Here is a 19,280-nt window from a genome sequence, read left to right as displayed (position 1 = left end):
TCTAGTAGCCCCGCTCACAATTGCTGATTGACAGCGCTAGTTCCACTGCCAAGCCAATCAGGCTGCAGCAGGAAGCCTGGGGGAGCAGGATGTGGCGGGGGTGGATTTATGACGCACCACCGCTGCTCTGTTACAGTGTCAGTACCGCTGCTGACCGCTGGGTGGCGCCACGGTCGCAGTTGTATTGTTCTAAGCGTAGCCTGGTGGTGGGCGGGGCGGTCCGGCTGCCATGGTAACCGGCACAGTGTTGATCAGACTGTAGACTGAACTTCAGCGGTAAGATCAATCACACTGTAACAACTTTTAATAACTATAACAACTATAAACTTTTAACATTTAACATTATTCTTATAACTTTCCTTCGCACAGCCTGCAACTGTTTTAGTTCAGTAGTTTAGTTGAGTTTTAGCTGAGTTTTTATTTTACCTTTCTTAAATATATTTTCCTTTTATTTATTTTATGTTTTGTTTTCCCTTTTTTTTAATTGTACAGTTTACATTCATTGTAATCTTATTTGTACCTAGTTCATTTTCAGTCTTTTATATTAAAATTATATTTTATTTCACTTGTTTTTTAGTTTTCTTTTATTATTTAACTCTTTATTTGACTGCTAAACCCTAAAACTGAAATGTGTTCCTTTGAATTAATATACATACTAGTCCTGCTTAAATTTTTTTTAAAACATTTCCTAACTTTTAAAAAACGCTTTTATTGTGGTCATTACTGTCTCTGCAGTGCTCTCACAGATTCAACTGTGCCTGTGTCTGTGTACTTTGGTAGGCGGACACTCATTATTCAAATCGATCAATCAATAACAATCCTGCCCCGCCCCTAAACCCATACATCACCCAGTGGCCACCCAAACTACCCCTCCCATATGGGTGGAGTCAGCAAGAATCAGGGGGTTTAGTGCTCCTTTAAAGTTTAGCCTGTCCACCTATGCTTTTATTCTGAATTATTATTTAAATTTGTCTTAATTAATTTTTAGTTGCTTGTTTGTTAGTTAGTTTTTTTCTAATGTTTTTGACATTTAATTTTTTGTTTTGTTTATTAATTCCTTTTTAAAACTTAATCTGATTAAATATTTGATTTGAATTTTAATGACATGTTTTTCCAGTAAGTTGTAGATGTTAAACTGCATTAAAATTGAGGCTTACGTTTAATGTATTACAGATGAGTTAAAAAAAGGTTGATTAATTGATTGATTGATTGATTGATTGTTTGACTGATTAATATATCACATTATTACAGTTATAACAGTGCATGTACCCAGCTCCTGTATTTGAGTTAAAGTATTTTATATTAAAATACTTAGTAAAATATTACTGCACTGCAGAAAAAGGTATAAAGGTACTTACCTTCAAATGTACTTCAAAATTATTAAAATTACCACAGTTTATGTAGCTATATAATGTTCTATTATCATTTTAGTATCAAGACTCTGATTAATCAACTTATTTAAGGTAGCAAGATTCTAGTGTCACTCTCGCTTCACTGATATTTTAATACAATATCATTAATTATTCTGACATTAATAAGCTAAACTGGTCAACCAGCTTAACCATATCACTGGCAACAGCTGATGCAGGGAGTAGCTTCTCATCTGTTAAACAACCCTGTGGAAAGATTCCTGAATCCTGCGGTCGTGGGAAAGTTAGTTTGTCTTTCTCTCACTATCTTCTCTCTCCTCTGTTTCTCCTCCTGCCACTCTTTCCTTCTCTCTTTATACTTTTGTACATTTATAGATTATTATCTCTTTATCTCTCAGGGAGTTTGAGGGCGAGAAAATGAGAATAGGAGGAGCAGATCAGAGAGGAGGTACAAATTCTATTATATTACATTTTAGATTGTGATTTTAAGACCATTTAATGACATTGATATAATATACCAATATACTATTTTAAAGTTAAATGTTTTATTATTATTTTGTATATGCAGACTTTGAAATAACACATCATCCAGAACTCTGAAGGTGAGATAATCAGATTCAGTGATTAAACTGATTCACTGTCATTAATTATCAGGTGATGAGCCTCAAGGTGCATCTTCATCCATCCCAACCAGATACCAAACAGTGATCATCAGGAACACGGAGAGGAAAGGGTTCACCTCCCAGACCAAACGCTTCACCTACAGAGCAGTACATTAATCCCACATTATTCATAAACACGATTCACAAAACTTACCACAGTTTGGAACTGAACTCAGCTATATACATTTTATGTAATTAGACCTTAGGACCATATTTTAGTGATCTAGTATATGTGAGCCATCAGCCAATTTAGGGTGTGTCAATGAGCATCGCAATAAGCCTTGTACAGTGTTAAATTACAGTAATTTATCAATTGGACTCAGTCGAATTAGACTTAATTAAGAATTAGACCAGGTTTGAATGAGATAAAATATTGTATTAGCTGTATTTATGAAAATCGAATGGTATCAAGATTGAAATTAGACTCTGTTTTACACATTTTTATTTAACGGGCGGTTGTGAATCTGTGTTCAGAATGAGAACCCCGGGCCGGGCTCGTACCTGTCTCACACCTCCGCTGACTCCTGCAGCCCATCCTACTCTAAAAAAGGAACCGCAGGATTCCCCTCGAAGGTAAGACTGCCCCCACCTACAAGAGTCCCACCTACACACCAGTGAAGAAACATACTAAGTGGTGAGCGCTACATACTAAGTGGTGAGCACCACATACAAAGCACCAGATACTATGTGTTGAGCATCACATACTAAGTGGTAAGCACCAGATGCTAAGTTGTGAGCACCAAATACTAAGTGCTGAGCACCACATACTAAGCGGCAAGCACCAAATATTAAGTGGTGAAAACTACACAAACTAATTACTAGACAGTAAGTGGTGGGTAAACAGATATTAAGTGGTGAACACCAGATGCCAAGTGGTGAACTCCAGATACTACGTGGTGAGCACTAAATACTAAGCACCAGATACTTAATCTTAAGCACCAGATACTAAGTGTTAAACTGAGTGGTGAGCACCAGGTACTAAATACCAGATACTAAGTGGTGAGCACCAAATATTACTTAGCACAGCACAACGTAACAGTTTGTAAAGTCATGTAGAGACCCATAAACATACTATCTAGTCCTCACCAGTTAATATCTGGAGCTCATCACTTTTTAACTTAAAAAATAAAACACTGCGTCCCTTTAGAGGCTTTATAGGAAATAATGGAAATACTGTCAGATTTTCGGAAAAATTATGAAAAAACTTTTTTTAAGGTTTTTATCTGACGCGTTTTTCTCAGACGCGCCGAGTCGGCCGAAACCCTCGGAGATGGAGTCCAGCCCCAAACGCCTACAACCTGCAGAGCTCATTACTCCGCCAGCACGACTTCAGCATGGGATTCTCCAGAACCTTCCACCCACCCATCACCCAGAAATCAGAGGAGAACCCGGCGGAGAAAACTCCAGCTCCTAACCAGTACAACGTGAGCAGAGATCCTCCTCACATTCCTGCAGGGGTGCAGCACTCTAAGCCCAATGACTCAACATTCTCATACTGTCTCTTCTGATTTCCATTTATGAATTACGCTCTGTTCACACAGCAGATAAAATGATCCTAAATCCTAAAAATGTTTATTTAGGCTGTTCACACAATTGTTTTTTTAATATAATCTATATCCGATATACAGCAATTTCTGAGGTATTGCTGTATATCTTGGCAACAAAAAACACAGGGACGCCACTGACTGAATACAACCTAAACATACTGTACGCCAACAGTCAGACGTTCATTGCTATCTTTGCTATACAGGCGCATTACTAACACATGACGACCTACCCTACTCATTACACACATGAACAGAGTGTATTGTTGATGTACATTTCGAGTCGTGCAAGTACTTTCCCTGTCATTATGATAGCAAAGACACACTGACACGCCCTAAATCAAGCTGCACGGTGCATGTTTGACGGCTTACCTAGACATTGCTAAAATAGGGCCCCTAGACACGTTTATGAATTAGTTTTGAATTGCCGTACTTTTCGCACTATAAGGCGCAATTAATCACTGCTGCTAATTAATCCCAGCTAGCACTGCTGGAGCAGCATTAGCCTTAGCATTAGCTGCTAACCACAGCGCTGGTCCTTTTGCCATTTAAAGGTGACTATACTATAGCCTGCGGATTTTCTGTGTTAAAATGTGGGACATACCGCTAGCTAATAAAACCTTAGCTGCTAGCGCTTAGCTGCTAATGCTAATGCTGCTGCACCCAGTGTAAATCTGGAAATCTAAGCTTCCTGTAAATAAACAGAAGCACTTTACTCAACAAAATAAACAGTTTTCAGGTTAGAAATCTGTGTAGACTTTTTTAAGAATAACTATTTCTACTTATTTTGTTTACTTAACTTAGCTAAGCTCTATAGGTCTCGCCCTGAATTAGAAGGGAAACATGGCGACACCCCTGTTCCTTACTAGTGTCACATAACGCATCCAGAGCACCTTATAGTGCGAAAAATACAGTAACACTTGTAATTTAGACTTATTAATCAGTTAGACTCATGTTTCTATATTTACCCTGTTTTGTTTTTTTTGTGTTTTGGATCGTTAGGTTTCCTACAGTGGAGTTCAGGTCAATTCTGTCATTTCTGCCAATTCTTCATTTCTCTCCAAAACCAGGAGGAGTGCTTTTATTACCCCCTCACTGAAAGGACCCTCTCCCTGTGAGTCTGAATTCATCACATTCATCAGTCTGAGATAAACACCAGAGAAACTTAGATATTTAAACCTAAACTCATCCCCAAATTAACCTAACCTTCAGTGTTTGCCATGTTTTAGCAGTCAGTCAGAGTGTGTGTGTGTGTGTGTGTTTGGTGTTAAAAAGTTAATTTTTGGAGAAAGTTACAGATTCACTGCAGTTTTGTCACTTTTTAGTATTTTTTGTCCATTTTTAGTGTACTACCACCATCATTCACACTGTGAAAAAAAATCACGAGGAATTCACTAACAGAAAAGCTCTAAAGTGACTTAAAAACATAATTAAAAATATTTTTACATGGACTTCCATTAAAGCAGCGGTTCCTAATATTTTTGTCTTTTCTTTTAAATTGAAATCAATAGTATTCCTATTGATAGAGTTCCTGGAATGATAATCCCTGCAGCATCTAATACTTCATAATTATTCATTTATCTAGTAGGTTTCTTAGATGTAATTGCTCTCTATATTTTGACATAGCAAGTTTTTACACAGCATTAAAAGCTGCATTAAAAGTATTGTTAAAAATGCTCTGCCCACAAAACCTACAGACTGTCACTTTAAAACATAGGAAGTGTTTTTCTGCTCCTAAAATGTTCTGAGGGTTCATTCTGCAATATTTCTCTCTCTTTTTACTGCAGGTCACTACAGTGTAAAGGATGCAGTGGTCCAGAAGACCCCTAAAGTGCCCTTCTCCTGCTTTAAGTCCACCTCTGCTCGGATTCAGCCGCTAATCTCCAGTGAAGCTCCAGGTCCAGGAGCTTACAGCCCGTTCCAAAACCCAGAACCCGTCCAGAGGACCATTCTACCGTAAGAGTGATATTACACTATTTCACACCATACACTGCAAAAAAATCCATTGGCAAAAACTAGACAAAATATATGTAAATTGAGATGTTTTTGCTTTTGTTAAGCAAAAAAAACTGCCAAAAGGGGAAGCTCATTTTTCTAAGTAAGATTTATTATAACAAACAATCGCAAAGTCTCAAAATGAATGAAGTACCATCTAAATCAAGCAAATATCACTGTTTTTTTGGCTTACATTTGGACACAAGAAAGTGTAACCTGACTGGTAACTTTTTGTGCTTATTTTAAGTTTAAGTGAGTCTGATTAAGATCATTATTCCTAAAATAAGCAAAGTAATCTTACACTTATACAATGCTTAGTAAGACAAACAAATAAGCAAAGAAAATAAAATAAGATTTATTGCCTTGAAATTTAATAATTTTACTTCCTAAGATTTGTTTTTTTGCAGTGTGCAGTCCAGCCCAGTCCATAAACATAATCATGTAACACACATACACATCTAGAAAATAAAATACACACATTTTCATATTCTTTATTTCCTAATAATAACATTAAAATTACTTAATAATATTAACAGTTAGTAGCAAGTAGCATTATGCAAGAATCGGTCATTTGTGCTCCTGAGCTCCCCCTACAGATGTGGAGTATAATTCACTTTCACTCCACTGCTGTAAAAACCCCAGCCTTACAATTATACAGTTACTTTAAACCATTAAACACAATGTATTTGTGTCACATTCTAATTGTTCTTCGGTGCATACAGTACCAATCAAAAGTTTAGATTCTGTGTTTTTGAATTATTATTATTTTAACATTTTCTACATTAATACATTAAGACTTTAGTAGATTAATACTAAAGTCATTCAAACTATTAAGATTATAACAACTTCAGCTCTTCTAGGAAGGCTTTCCACAAGGTTTAGGAGTGTGTTTATTTTTATAGGAATAACTATTAAGATTATAAAACATATATAATTATTTAATAATATTCTGGATTGTTTAAAAAGTGTTAAAAAATACAGAATATGTTTTATATTTTATATCCTTTAAAGTAGCACCTCTTGCTTAGGTGACAGTTTTGAACATCTCTGCTGGATTTTCTCAGTCAGTTTTATGAGGTAGAGTCTCCTGGAATTCAGGCTTTCAGTTAACAGCTGTGCTGAACTCATCAAGAGTTAATTACTTGAATTTCTTGTCTCTTAATAAAGTGTTTGAGAGCATCAGTTAAAGTAAAGTAGTGAAGAGGTAGAGCTACAGGTATACAGTGAATAGTGAATATTTAAGTGATGTCATGGAGACTATCAAAAATGGAATGATAGAACTGGCACTCATCAGGACCTCCTCGAGAAAGGAAGAGCGAGAGTTACCAGCCTTAGAAACCACAAGTTCACAGAGTATTTTTGGTTTGTTTAACACTTTAAAGTTATTACATGGTTCCTTATGTGTTCCTTCATAGTCTGAATGACTTTTCTCATCATAGTAAGTTTATTACTGTAGATCAGTCAGTGTTAAAGGTGTTGGTGTGTTTCAGGAGGAGGCATTATTTAGGAATTTCAGCTCCTGCATTAATCCCCCCTAAAGACCCCCCTCTGCCCGGCCCGGGGCAGTACGACATCGCCAACTATGAAGGAGCTCCTAAACACCTGATGGCCAGCGCTGCGTTTGTGTCCGGGACCAGCAGGTGGACTCAGGAGATCAGAGGACAGGGTGTACCTGGACCAGGTAACATTGTGTACAGTAATAATACAGTATATTATGCGTATTGTCCTTTATCCTGCTCTCAGTTAATTACAGTCTTTTCTCTGTTTCAGGTTCCTATGAACCGGATTTCCTCTCAAAACGATCGTTTTTGTACAATCACGCCAAGAGCTGGATTCCAGCCTAGCACCAATCACAGCATTTTTACAAATCTGAAATCCAGACCAATCTAAAACACATACAGCTCTGGAAATAAATAGGAGAGCACTTAAAAAATGTTGATTTTCTTTGATTTTACCTAATTGAAAACCTCTGGAATAAAATCAAGAGGAAGATGGATGATCACAAACCATCAAACCACCAAACTGAACTGCTTGAATTTTTGCACCAGGAGTAAAGCAGCATAAAGTTATCCAAAAGCAGTGTGTAAGACTGGTGGAGGAGAACATGCCTAGATGCATAAAAAAACTGTAATTGAAAACCAGAACCAGGGTTATTCCACAAATATTGATTTCTGAACTCTTAAAACTTTATGGATATGAACTTGTTTTCTTTGCATTATTTGAGATCTGAAAGCTCTACATCTTTTTCGTTAATTTGACCATTTCTCATTTTCTATAAATAAATGCTCTTAATGACAATATTTTTATTTGGAATTTGGGAGAAATATTTATAGAATAAAACAACCATTTTCATTTTACTCAAACCTGTAAATAGCAAAATCAGAGAAACTGATATAGAAACTGATGTGGTCTCTTCATTATATCCCAAAAAAAGGTCCTACACTGCAAATAAACTCAGTCATGGTTCCCTTGCTCCTCTGATTCTTTGGTCTTTAACCATGATGGGCCAAGTCACATTTTGCAACGTCACTTTATAATTTCTCAATTATAAAGCCCATCTTGCTATGTGATGCAGAGATCCTATCTGTCATGGAAGTTCTGGGATTATCCTGCATTCTAATAAGGACTCCCTGATGCTTGCAAACTGTATACAATATTCTGCAAATCTGTGCAAGGTGCATTGTGATGCGCATTGCTATCTTACACCCCGTCAACAGTCTATTTTCACTCGTTCTGCCTGCATCTTTTAAATAGCAATAGTCCTTGTGAATATATCTACACTGATGTGCGTGGTGGTCTGGAAAGGTGTATTGCAAATTGCTATCTTGGCAGCAGAAATCATAGGTGCTCCACTGACTGCATACAACCTAGACAGATGTCAACAGTCAGATGTTCATTGCTATCCTGGCAACATGCAGCAGTGCACAAACCCAACCTTTACATCAACAATAAACAAAACAATGAATATAATAACATTGCTGTTCCTGTTAAGCAGGTCAGTTTCCTCTGCTGAGAAGCATTGGACACGTCCAGGTACCTGCACCGGTAAAATAGCAATCTGCCAAAGTCAGAGCTCACCTGGTTCTTAAAGCGTATGATGAGAAAGTGACATGCTGATTGCTTTATTTCACATTATGCCCAAATTAACCACACTCATGATTAATTAAGAGAATTAGTACGTCTTTTTCTGTGTGTTTGAGCCGTGCAAGGTGTACTTTTCCCGTCGTTACGATAGCAAAGACACACTAACACTCACCTATAGATCACTAAAATAGTAGTGCCCTAACCCAACTTTTACATCAACAATAAACAGAATACTAAATAAAATAACATTCCTGTTTCCGTAAATGAGCTGCTGGAACTCCTTCACAGCATCAACCAGCAGCTCATTTTCCTCTGCTGAGAAGCATTGGACACGTCCAGGTAGCTGCACCGTTAAAATAGCAATTAAAATCTGCCAAAGTCAGAGCACACCTGACTCTTAAAGGGAATGATGAGCAAGTGACAAACTGATTGGATTATTTCATTACGCGCAAAATTAACCACACCCATGATTAATTAAGAGAATTAGTACATGCCTATTGTGAATTACGAGACATACAAGGTGTACTTTTCCCGTTGTTACGATAGCAAAGACACACTAATACTTGAGTATAGATCGCTAAAATAAGCTCTTATTAAAAAGAGAGAGGGACAAATAGAGCATCTTTCTGATCAATAAGGTTTCTGTTTCTGGTAGTGAATCACACACACTGAAACAAAAGAGCACTAAACACCATGTCTGGGTTTAACATCACACATTTTCACCCCAGTCATCACTGCAGAGGAGCCCCTCTGAACTGCATTAGCCCCCGGGGGTACACAGGGCGTTAGCGAGGGGGTGCAGTAATGATCTGCAGTGACTCAGAGCAACAGCTGATACCCACACTCAGCACAGCTGAGGTACATGTGCTCTTCAGCAGCTGATCTCTGATCAGTTACAGTAGATCTTCTGATCCAGTCTGTGATGGCCAGTCTGTGATGAATCTGTGCTGGGACAGACGGTAACTGGAGCTCAGAACTACAGCAACTGGTGTGGGCTCAGTCTGAGGGCGTGGATTTGAGCTTTGGTGTGAGTAATGTGGAAGGAATCAGCAGAGACAGATGTCCTAAAACTTGGTTACTTTTAACCCTTTAGGAGTCAGAAATTATTTTATGTTATCGTGTTTAATTGATAAAACAGCTACAGTCCCTTAATCTATAGATCAGGGGTCTGTTTTGTAAAATGAAGTGTAATGCAAGGGAGTTCTACAGACTAGTAGCTCTCCAGCCCAGAGGGTTGTTGAACCCAATTGCAGCAGAACAGTTGATGTCAAAGCAGGTAAACCCAAGAAGAAAGGAAAACGCATAATCGAACAGGGACGCGTTCCAATACACTACTGCTTATAAGGAGATAGGGAGCTCAAGAATGGGTGGAAACTAAAGTCATGCCAAGCGCGACAGAGAGAGAGAGAGAGAGAGACAGGGGAGGAATATAAACAAAAGCTCACCAGAGAAGCATTTTATTTATTTATTTTTTCATTATAGTTCAAACAACCTTGCAAGCCAGATGTTTCACGCCTATTACCGACCCCCTGCTATAGTTTGTAATATGATGTGAGCCCACCCTTTACAACTATAACGGCTTTAGATCTTCTGTGAAAGGCTTTACACAAGGTTTAGGAGTGTGTTTATCAGAATTTTTAACCTTTATTCTCCAGGAAGTGCATTTGTGAGGTCAGACACTGATGTTAGACGAGAAAGTCTGGCTCACAGTCTCCACTCTAATTTAACCCAAAAGTGTTCTATCAGGTTGAGTTCAGGACTCTGTGCAGGACAGTCAAGTTCTTCCTACACACCAAACTGGTTCCCAGACTGTTTCTGGAAAGTTGGGAGCATGAAACCGGCCAAAATCTTGTGGTCTGCTGAAGCATTAAAAGCCACATGAACTCCTAATCCCCCTCCACCAAACTTTACACTTCACAAAATGCAATCAGGTGAGTCCCAATCTCTTGGTAACCTGCAAACCATAATTCTTCACCTGGTATGCTTTACACCACTGTAAAGCTGCTCAGCCATGGAAACCCATTCCAATTCCATGAAGCTCTCCACACTCTACTGTTCTTGAGCTAATCTGAAGCTACGTCAGGTTTGGAGATCTGTAGTGATTGACCCTGCTCTGTCATTTTACGGGTTATTAGTGGATGTCGTTCCCAGTCGCTTCTACTTCAATATGAAAGCACTGACAGTTGGCTGTGGAATATTTATTAACTCAAACATTTAGATATTAACTATCATCAATACAAACAGTAACATTCTTGACTCCTGGATCAGAACATTGACAAGAAAAAAGCTTTAGACATGGCTTCAAACTTTCTCCAAGCTGCTAAACCATGACCTTTCAGCCTGTTGGAGATTCCTCACACCTGTTGGTTGCCTGAACTGAGAAGATGAACTCCTGAAGGACAACTCCATATCATTATCCCCCCTCTACCAAACTTTACACTTGGCAAAATGCAGTCAGGCGAGTACAAACCTAATGGCAACCACCAAATTCAAAACCATCCATTGGATTACCAGATGGGAAAGTGTGATTTCTCACACTAGAGAAAATTTTTCCACTGCATCAGATGCTTTGCATTGTATAACCCTGCTCTATCATTTTATGAGTTTTTAGTTGCTGTCGTTTACAGTCGCTTCCACTTTGATATAATACCACTGACAGTTTGCTGTTGAATATTTAGTTACTTAAACATTTAGATGTATCTTCAATACAAACAGTGAAATTCTTCACTACTGGATCAGAACATTAACATTAAAAAAAGAGCACATGGCTTTAGACTTTCTCCAAGCTACTAAAGCAACGCCATTCAACTCCATATCATTATCCTCCCTCTACCAAACTTGACACATGGCAAAACGCAATTAGACAAGTACCATTCTCTTGATAACAACCAAACCCAGACTCCAATCTATTGGATTGCCAGATGGGAAAGTGCGGTTCCTCACACTAAAGAACATTTTCCCATTGTATCTGATGTTTTACATTGCATTTGATCTTTAGAACATTTAGATCTTTAATATCTTCAATACAAACTGTAACATTCTTCACTACTGGAGAAGTAGTTTATTAAGAAGAAAAGATCTTTAGACATTGCTTTAGACTTTCTCCAAGCCTGTGGGAGTTTCCTCACACCTGTTGGTGGCCATCGCTGGAGATATTGGGTTCACACTGGCAGCTGAGAGGCCCTCCCTCAGTACAGCAGACGCAGCTCTACACTGAATTTCAACTTTCAATCATATGAGCTGATCAGTAGGGGTGTGCCATGGCGTATCGTATGCTCTGACACAATAAAAAAAACTCCATAAAATGATATTGTGATATTACTGAGAACAAGATTATTTACTGTATATAATTTTAAATACTTTATTTTTGTTTTATTTTGTGTATCATAGAAATTTTCATCTTTGTACTTTACTTTTTACGAAATGTATGTTATTCGTATTATATTACTTTTTTTATTAAGTTTTATTTTGTTGCAGTAGTATGTTCTTGCCAGAAATACTGTTATCACAAAAATACCCTAAAATATCCTGATATTATTTTAGAGCCATATCGACAACCCCTACTGATGAGATGACTCTTTATAGGAGAAGAAGTTCTTTTCGAACACTGGTTTCACTATTACAGTCCTCTACATCCTGTAAAATAAGAAAATATCAAATTACAGTTTCCCCCTCAGTTGTAGCCCCCTCTAAATATAGTCCATTAATCAGAACATGTTTAATGTACTGTTCTTATGACATTGATATCTAAAAACTATCATGTATATGAGTTAGCATGGTGCTAACTCTTGAATTAAGTAATCACAGTTTGTAATACTGTCTCTAATAGACGTGTTGATGTTTGTTAGTGTATTATTTGCAATCATATAGTAAGAGACAGCCTGTTAACATTCTCCACCAAACACCAGACAGCCCAAACAACTGGGGGGGTGTGCCACACACGTCTGTAATAGTGGGGGTAGTTTCATTTCACACTGCTTCATTTGGCTTGTCACTTTTTAACCCTGTGAGGACAGCTGGCAGTGCTGGAATGTTTGTCTGAGTGGGGTAATGCTGGGTCAAGATCCATTTGACGACTGGGGTACAGTACAACCAAAGCCTGGGTTACTATGTGCCAGAGAACTGGGGCTCTCAATGAGAGAGAGTGCAGTAGGTCATGCTGCTTCTCCATCAGCAGCCGGAGTCTGAGAGAGAGAGAGAGAGAGAGAGAGAGAGTACAGTAGAACATGCTGTTTCTCCATCAGCAGCCAGAGTCTGAGAGAGAGAGAGAGAGAGAGAGAGAGAGAGAGAGAGTACAGTAGAACATGCTGTTTCTCCATCAGCAGCCAGAGTCTGAGAGAGAGAGAGAGAGTACAGTAGGACATGCTGATTCTCCATCAGCAGCCAGAGTCCGAGAGAGAGCGAATATATTAGGGGATGCTGCTTCTACATCAGCAGCCGAAGTCTGAGAGAGAGAGAGAGTACTGTAGGTCATGCTGTTTCTCCATCAGCAGCCGAAGTCTGAGAGAGAGCGAGAGAGAGAGAGAGAGAGAGTACAGTAGGTGATGCTGCTTCTCCATCAGCAACTGGAGTCTGAGAGGGTGGGTTCTAGTAAGTAAGTTGGCAAATTAATTAGTTAATTGGCTTACATTAATTAAGAAGAAATTATGATATAACTATGGAATAAACATGTCTTATTCCAGCTAACAATTTCTGGTTACCAGAACGTTTTATGAATGTTACGATTAAAGTTCTTTCTTGAACATTCAACCTGTAAAGTTTTCTGGATGTTCTTAGAATATTTTTATTTAATGTTTTTAAACATTCTGCTGACATCTCTGCAGCGTCACGGGTAAATGTTTTAATTTTTAGTTTACGGAATGTTACTTTTAATGTTTACATAAGGTTAGTATTTATCTAGCTGGGAAATTTATGTGAGAAATGTTCTAATAACATTGTGATGAAAACTATTATTACTTCACAGGTTTTCCGAACATTTCTAGAACCTTATTTCTGTAATGTTACAAGCTAACTCTCCTTGAACTTTTTCAAAATGTTACTAAATGTTTGTTTTTTTTATAATGATGTAATTACAGTGTCATGTTACCATTACTGGTAGTTGCTTATGGAACTGTGGAGAATCAAAAAAGCTAAAATTTAAAAAAGCTAAGCATATTTCCAGGTGTTTTTACTGCTTTTTCTTTAGCAGTAATGCTAATAAAGTCCGTAGTGTCCTTGGGCCTGGGCTGCAGCCCTTGTAGACCCATTAATGGGATAAAATCTGAGTTCCCTAAGCTGGAAATTTGATAAAATTTAGCTTTTTATTATATTAAGGAGATAAAAACACTTAATATCACCCATATCATTTAGATAAGGCTATAATAAGGCTAAGCTATGAAATCTGAATGTGTATCTGACCCAGTTCTGTGACTCTGTTGAACTCTGTTGAACTTTCCTGATACAGAATCATCACAGAGAGCTTTAATCTGGATGTGCTGGAGAGCTTCCTCCAGAGCTGCAGTCTTCAGGAAAACCTTGGAGAAATGATTAAGCAGTATTTTCCTCTGGTTGTTTGGAGTAAAGCAGTCATAATCCCGGACTCCAGCTCCTAATCCCTATTCTACAGGATCCTTCTGAAGAAGCCTAAAGAGATTAGAGTATATTTAATCCTGTTAGTGAGGGTGTGTTAATCACATCAACTCCATCCTGTTTCAGAGGCTCAGTCCTACAGTATATCATCATCATATACGTACCAGCTGAGGCGGGTGGGGGAGGGTTAGAGTGGTAGGGTCTTCAGAACCACCTGAGACTCAGCATATGGAAATATGTCGACCACGCTGGAGAGCATGTGCTGAAGAAATGGGCTGATCCTGATGAGCTGGTTTGGGTTTTCTTGGACAGCTGAGGCTTTTATAAGACCTGTTAAGGGATCAGGGAGTCAGTCTTAAGCTTAGTCTTCTAATACGCAGCATTTTGAAAGGAGATTTTCTATAGAAATTAAAATATAGGGCCCTGTTTTAGTGATCAATAGCGTATCGGTCAATTGCTCATTGTGCATCTTATTGGCGTGTTGTTGTGTCTTTGGTTTCATGAGGACGCAAAAGAAAAATACGCCTTGCGCAGCTCGAAAGATGCAAAACGCATGAGCTAATTCTCTTAATTAATTATGGGTGTGGTTATTTTTGGCCATAACGTGAAATGAACTAATCGTCATTTCATGTGCCAGTCATCATTGCCTTTAAGAGTCGGGTGAGCTCTGACTTTGGGGCATTCGTATCTTAACAGCGTGGCGTTTTTGTGCGTCTCAGCAGAGACAGATACTGATCTGCTCGTTCACTCTGTGAAGATACACCAGCAGCTCATTTAAGGGAACAGAAATTTTATTTTATTCTTTATTCTGTTTGTTCTTAAATTAAAAGCTGCAAAGTTAAGACAGGTATAGACAGCTGACTGTTGAATGTTGTCAGGGTTTTAATCAGGCAGTGGCGCACACCTCACTCCCAAACCACCACGTCCATCAATGTACATTTATTTCTAAACTCTGATGCTATTTTAGTGCAGGCGCAAGACACGAAAATTGACTGTTGACGGGGTGTAGGATAGCAATGAGCATTACGACGTGCCTTTCGCAGGGTTCACGATTGGGCCCGTAGACTTATAGGATATAGGACAAATCGTAAACCCTGCAAAAGGCACGTCGTAATGTTTCTCAGTAGAAATTTGAAACAGCTCATTATATGTTGTTTTGATTCTAGAATTTGCCTAGTATAGATTTCCTGTTGGAACACCTTTGTTTAATGTGTTAATTTGTGTATAATCAGTTTGGATAAACCCATTGTATAATTTTGTCATGCAAACAGAACCAGTATTCAATTGTAAGCCATTGCGATATCATAACAAAAAAACACGATTAATTCCTCTAGTTAACCACTAGCCATTGATGGAGGTTATGTTGTGATATTGTGATGTTGTAAAGAGAATAGACATTTCACCCTACTATTTACTCATTAGCCACTGTTAAATATGGCAAAACCAGCGTGAGTCAATTGTCATATTATACTCAGCAGCCGGGGTTCCAATTGTGACTAGATCCCAGGCTGATGCAACTCCAGAGTAGCCTTTGTGATATTTGGAGATGTTTGGTATCTGGGTTCTGTTGGAGAACCTTTGTTTAATGCATTCATCTGTCAAGCTATTGCATCCCAACGGTTAACTGTAAGGAATGTTTTTTGACATCGGGAAGAAATCATAGAACCGCCATTTAATTCAATTAGGTAATTATGTTATGATGTAGAGATGCTATAAAGAGACTACACCCTACTAGTTACTCGATAGCCACTGTTGAAGATGGTGAAAGCAGCGTGGGCCACTTGTCATATTATACTCAGCAGCCGGAGTTCCAGTTGTAAGCCGTGATTCAAACTACTGCGAAAAATCAAGCTATTTCATCCCATCAGTTAACTGTAAGGAATGTATTTTGACATTGTAAAGAAATCATAGAACCTCTATTTAATTAAATTAGGTAATTATGTTGTGAGGAAGAGATGCTATACAGAGATTACACCCCACTAGTTACTCCTTAGCCACTGTTAAAACTGGCGAAAGCAGTGTGGGCCAATTGTCATATTACACTCAGCAACCGGGGTTCCAAACGTGAGCCAAGATTCAAACTACTGTAGATCCCAGACTGAAGCAACTCCAGAGTAGCCTGGGTGATACCTGGAGATGTTTGGTATCTGGGTTCTGTTGGAGAACCTTTGTCTCATGTATTCATTTGTGAATAATACAATCCCAACCTATTGCATAATTTTGTTATGAAAGCAGTAACCTAAAAATAAATCCTTCGCTTATATTCCATCTTCTAGTGCAGATCCTGAGAAATGTGTGGAGTGTTCGCTCTCTGACCGTCTCCACCGCACTCCATCATCCTCCACCTAACAAAGCCTTCGTTGAGCCGGCCGTCTCTGTGCCGCGTAGCCGTGAGACAGGAATAGCGGGGAATCAGGACGTCTACGTAACGACTGCGTGGGTCTGATGGTACTCGTCCTCAGGCCTCTCAGGAGGACAGCTCTCTGTTGTTCATCCACAGGAACGCACACTGATCCCTGTTCCTCAGGGGTAATAATACACACCTCCAGACAGACCTATCACTCTGTAGTTAACTTCACCCCCCCTGTTTAACCTCGTATTGATCCAGTCAGAAGGCCGGGGAAGACAGATTAGCAGAGGAGTTGGACGTTGACTCCAGAATTTACTTTGAAAAAAAAAAAAAACTTGATAAAAATGTGTAAAAGTATATATTTTTGTTGTTTATTCTCTAAGTTAGACTACAGCTTAATCAGTTATTTGTATAATAGGTGTATGTGTGTCCCAAACCCTCACTCACCATCAGTGTGTAGTCTTTCCCACCAGGGCTACCTTCCTTTAGGAAACGGGTTTTATTCTATATAACAGTTGGCCTACAGTAGTGTAATACAGTAACTCTGGCTGGGAAAAGGAAAGTTTGCCCAGTTAATATAAATATATAAATATTTAATATAAATATAAAGCAATACTATGTTGATATGGTAATAGCATTTGTTGAAATACACTGCACTGAAATACAGTTTTGCAGAGTTTTGAGTCACTACCGTCAACTTTAGAGGTCGTAATGTTATGGCTGTTGAGTGTTTTAATTTGAGAAAATGTAATTTATTTCAGATAAATACTCAAACTGTTTCATATTCCATTGTTATTACACAGCAATTGAACATTTTCCCTTACATCATCAGTGTGAATCAGGAGAAATGACTTCATTGTTGTGAAATATTGATGTCAGAGCTCAGCTGGCTCTGTTGTCCAATATTGTGCAATATAATCACAGCTGGTCAAAACAGATAGATAGATAGATGGATGGATGGATGGATGGATGGATGGATGGATGGATGGATGGATGGATAGATAGATAGATAGATAGATAGATAGATAGATAGATAGATAGATAGATAGATAGATAGATAGATAGATAGAACAAATAAATTATTCAGTCTTTCACTAATTTGGCCAAACAAGAAAATGGCTTTTATGCCATTACAGACAGACAGATAGACAGAGACACAGATTTTGAGTTATAGTTAATTATTCTCTTAAATATTAACCAATTATGTCTTAATAAACCCAAATAACCTTTTATTTACTATTTGTATTTTGTTTGTATGTTTGATCACATCCATAACAGTAAACCGTGTTTTAGCCAGTTATGCAATGCAACACCAGCCTTATGTTTTAGGAATGAATCCAGATCCACAAAACAGGGGGTTTTGTTTTTGAATACACCTTCATTATTCTCGTAAATATATTTATAATAAATCTTTTTATAGGCTAATTGGATTTACAATTGGATTATGTTCTATTAAGTATTTACACTTTATAAAGCTCATTTTTATTGATCCATTTAGAACACACTACCCCTTTTTCTCAGAGTAAAATAGATAGATGTAGAAAGATGTAACAACCAAAAATGTGTTTTGTTGCCTGAGGGCAACAATATAACATTGAGTCATAGTTGATTATTCCCTTAAATATTAACCAATTACATCTTAAAACACCTAAAAAAACCTTTTATTTACTATTAATATTTTGTTTGTATGTTTGATCACATCCATAACAGTGATCCGTATTTTAATCTGTGACTCCAACTGACTGCAGTAGGTGAAGAATAAAGTATTTTTTTAAGTATTTCCCACTCTATAATTAATGACAAATGTATTGTATTTAAAATGTTATAATTACTTTATTATGGCTTTTCTGTTATAAACATATCAATGACATTTAGACATTTATACATTTACATAGATAGATAGATTAGAGAGATAGTTTTCTATTGTTATTATAATGATATAAACACAATTTTTATTATCACAAAATGACAATAATATCTACAAAATAGGGGGGTTTGTTTGAATACATCTTCAATATTCTCTTAAATATCCAAACATATATATTTTAATACGTTTAAACACCTAAATAACCTTTTATTTATTATTGAATTAGGCTTATGTAGATATATATCAGCGTTTACAGGTTATAAAGCTCATTTTGATTAATTAATACAGAATAAACTCCCCCTTTTTCTCCGAGTAATGGTACAGTCCAGCACTGAGGCCACAGATAGTGGTGGATGCCCGACTCCTCCGCTCCAGCTCCGCTCTGGCCGCAGGGAGGCGGGTTTTTTGGGTTTATCTCCGCCGAGCTGGGCTGTGTCTTCTTTTCTCCTTCACTGTGGAGGTCTGTGTTTTCTTCCAGACCCAGTTTGTTGGATGTCTCGCTTGGATTAAGCGTTTAATTCGTGTTTTTCGTGCTGTTTTTACTACGGGACGCGTCTAAAGTGGAGGATCTCGGAACGTCGAAAATCTCAGTTTTTGGCTCACTGGTGGAATGACGGAGTGCGGAGAGGAGCAGAAAAGCGGGTAAAAAACATCAAAAAACGCCGAAATAATGGAGAAAACGGAGCTCGAGAGCAGTTTCGAGGAGAAGCTGACCTTGGTCGAAAAAGGTACGTGTGATTAAATCGGATTAATAACCTAAAAAACACTATTTATGGTCCGTTTTTTCCATCATCTAGCTGGATTTGTCCGTTCCACCTTAAATGGTGCAGCAGTTGCATT

At 38.0% G+C, this 19,280-nt stretch overlaps 3 protein-coding genes across 6 annotated transcripts in view; 2 read left to right on the top strand and 1 right to left on the bottom strand.

Annotated features, from left to right (window-relative positions):
- The window catches only part of LOC125789910 (protein eva-1 homolog B-like), a 361,643-nt gene that overhangs the window by 191,381 nt on the left and 150,982 nt on the right, over window positions 1-19,280 (bottom strand). The window lies entirely within an intron of this gene.
- LOC125789908 (O(6)-methylguanine-induced apoptosis 2-like) lies at window positions 80-8,033 on the top strand. Its single transcript, XM_049473007.1, has 9 exons — window positions 80-276; window positions 1,769-1,818; window positions 2,025-2,140; window positions 2,507-2,605; window positions 3,274-3,456; window positions 4,579-4,690; window positions 5,364-5,532; window positions 7,062-7,252; window positions 7,342-8,033. Exons 2-9 carry the CDS (start codon window positions 1,788-1,790, stop codon window positions 7,413-7,415), a joined length of 975 nt encoding a protein of 324 aa, XP_049328964.1. The 5' UTR covers window positions 80-276; window positions 1,769-1,787; the 3' UTR covers window positions 7,416-8,033.
- The window catches only part of LOC103029316 (MAP7 domain-containing protein 1-like), a 78,566-nt gene continuing 78,085 nt past the window's right edge, over window positions 18,800-19,280 (top strand). For 3 of the 4 annotated variants that reach the window (XM_049472997.1, XM_049472995.1, XM_049472996.1), the window contains exon 1: window positions 18,801-19,168. In XM_049472997.1, coding sequence (XP_049328954.1) covers window positions 19,111-19,168 — 58 coding nt within the window. In that variant the 5' untranslated portion in view covers window positions 18,801-19,110. Of the gene's footprint in view, window positions 19,169-19,280 lie in introns of all 4 variants that reach the window. The other variant, XM_022666476.2, reaches the window with a different exon arrangement.

The sequence above is a fragment of the Astyanax mexicanus genome, unplaced genomic scaffold, assembly GCF_023375975.1.
Source record: "Astyanax mexicanus isolate ESR-SI-001 unplaced genomic scaffold, AstMex3_surface scaffold_32, whole genome shotgun sequence".
In the NCBI taxonomy this organism is placed as follows: Eukaryota; Metazoa; Chordata; class Actinopteri; order Characiformes; family Acestrorhamphidae; genus Astyanax; species Astyanax mexicanus.
Note: the sequence above shows the minus strand (reverse complement) of the source record. Positions and strands in the feature narration are given on the sequence as shown.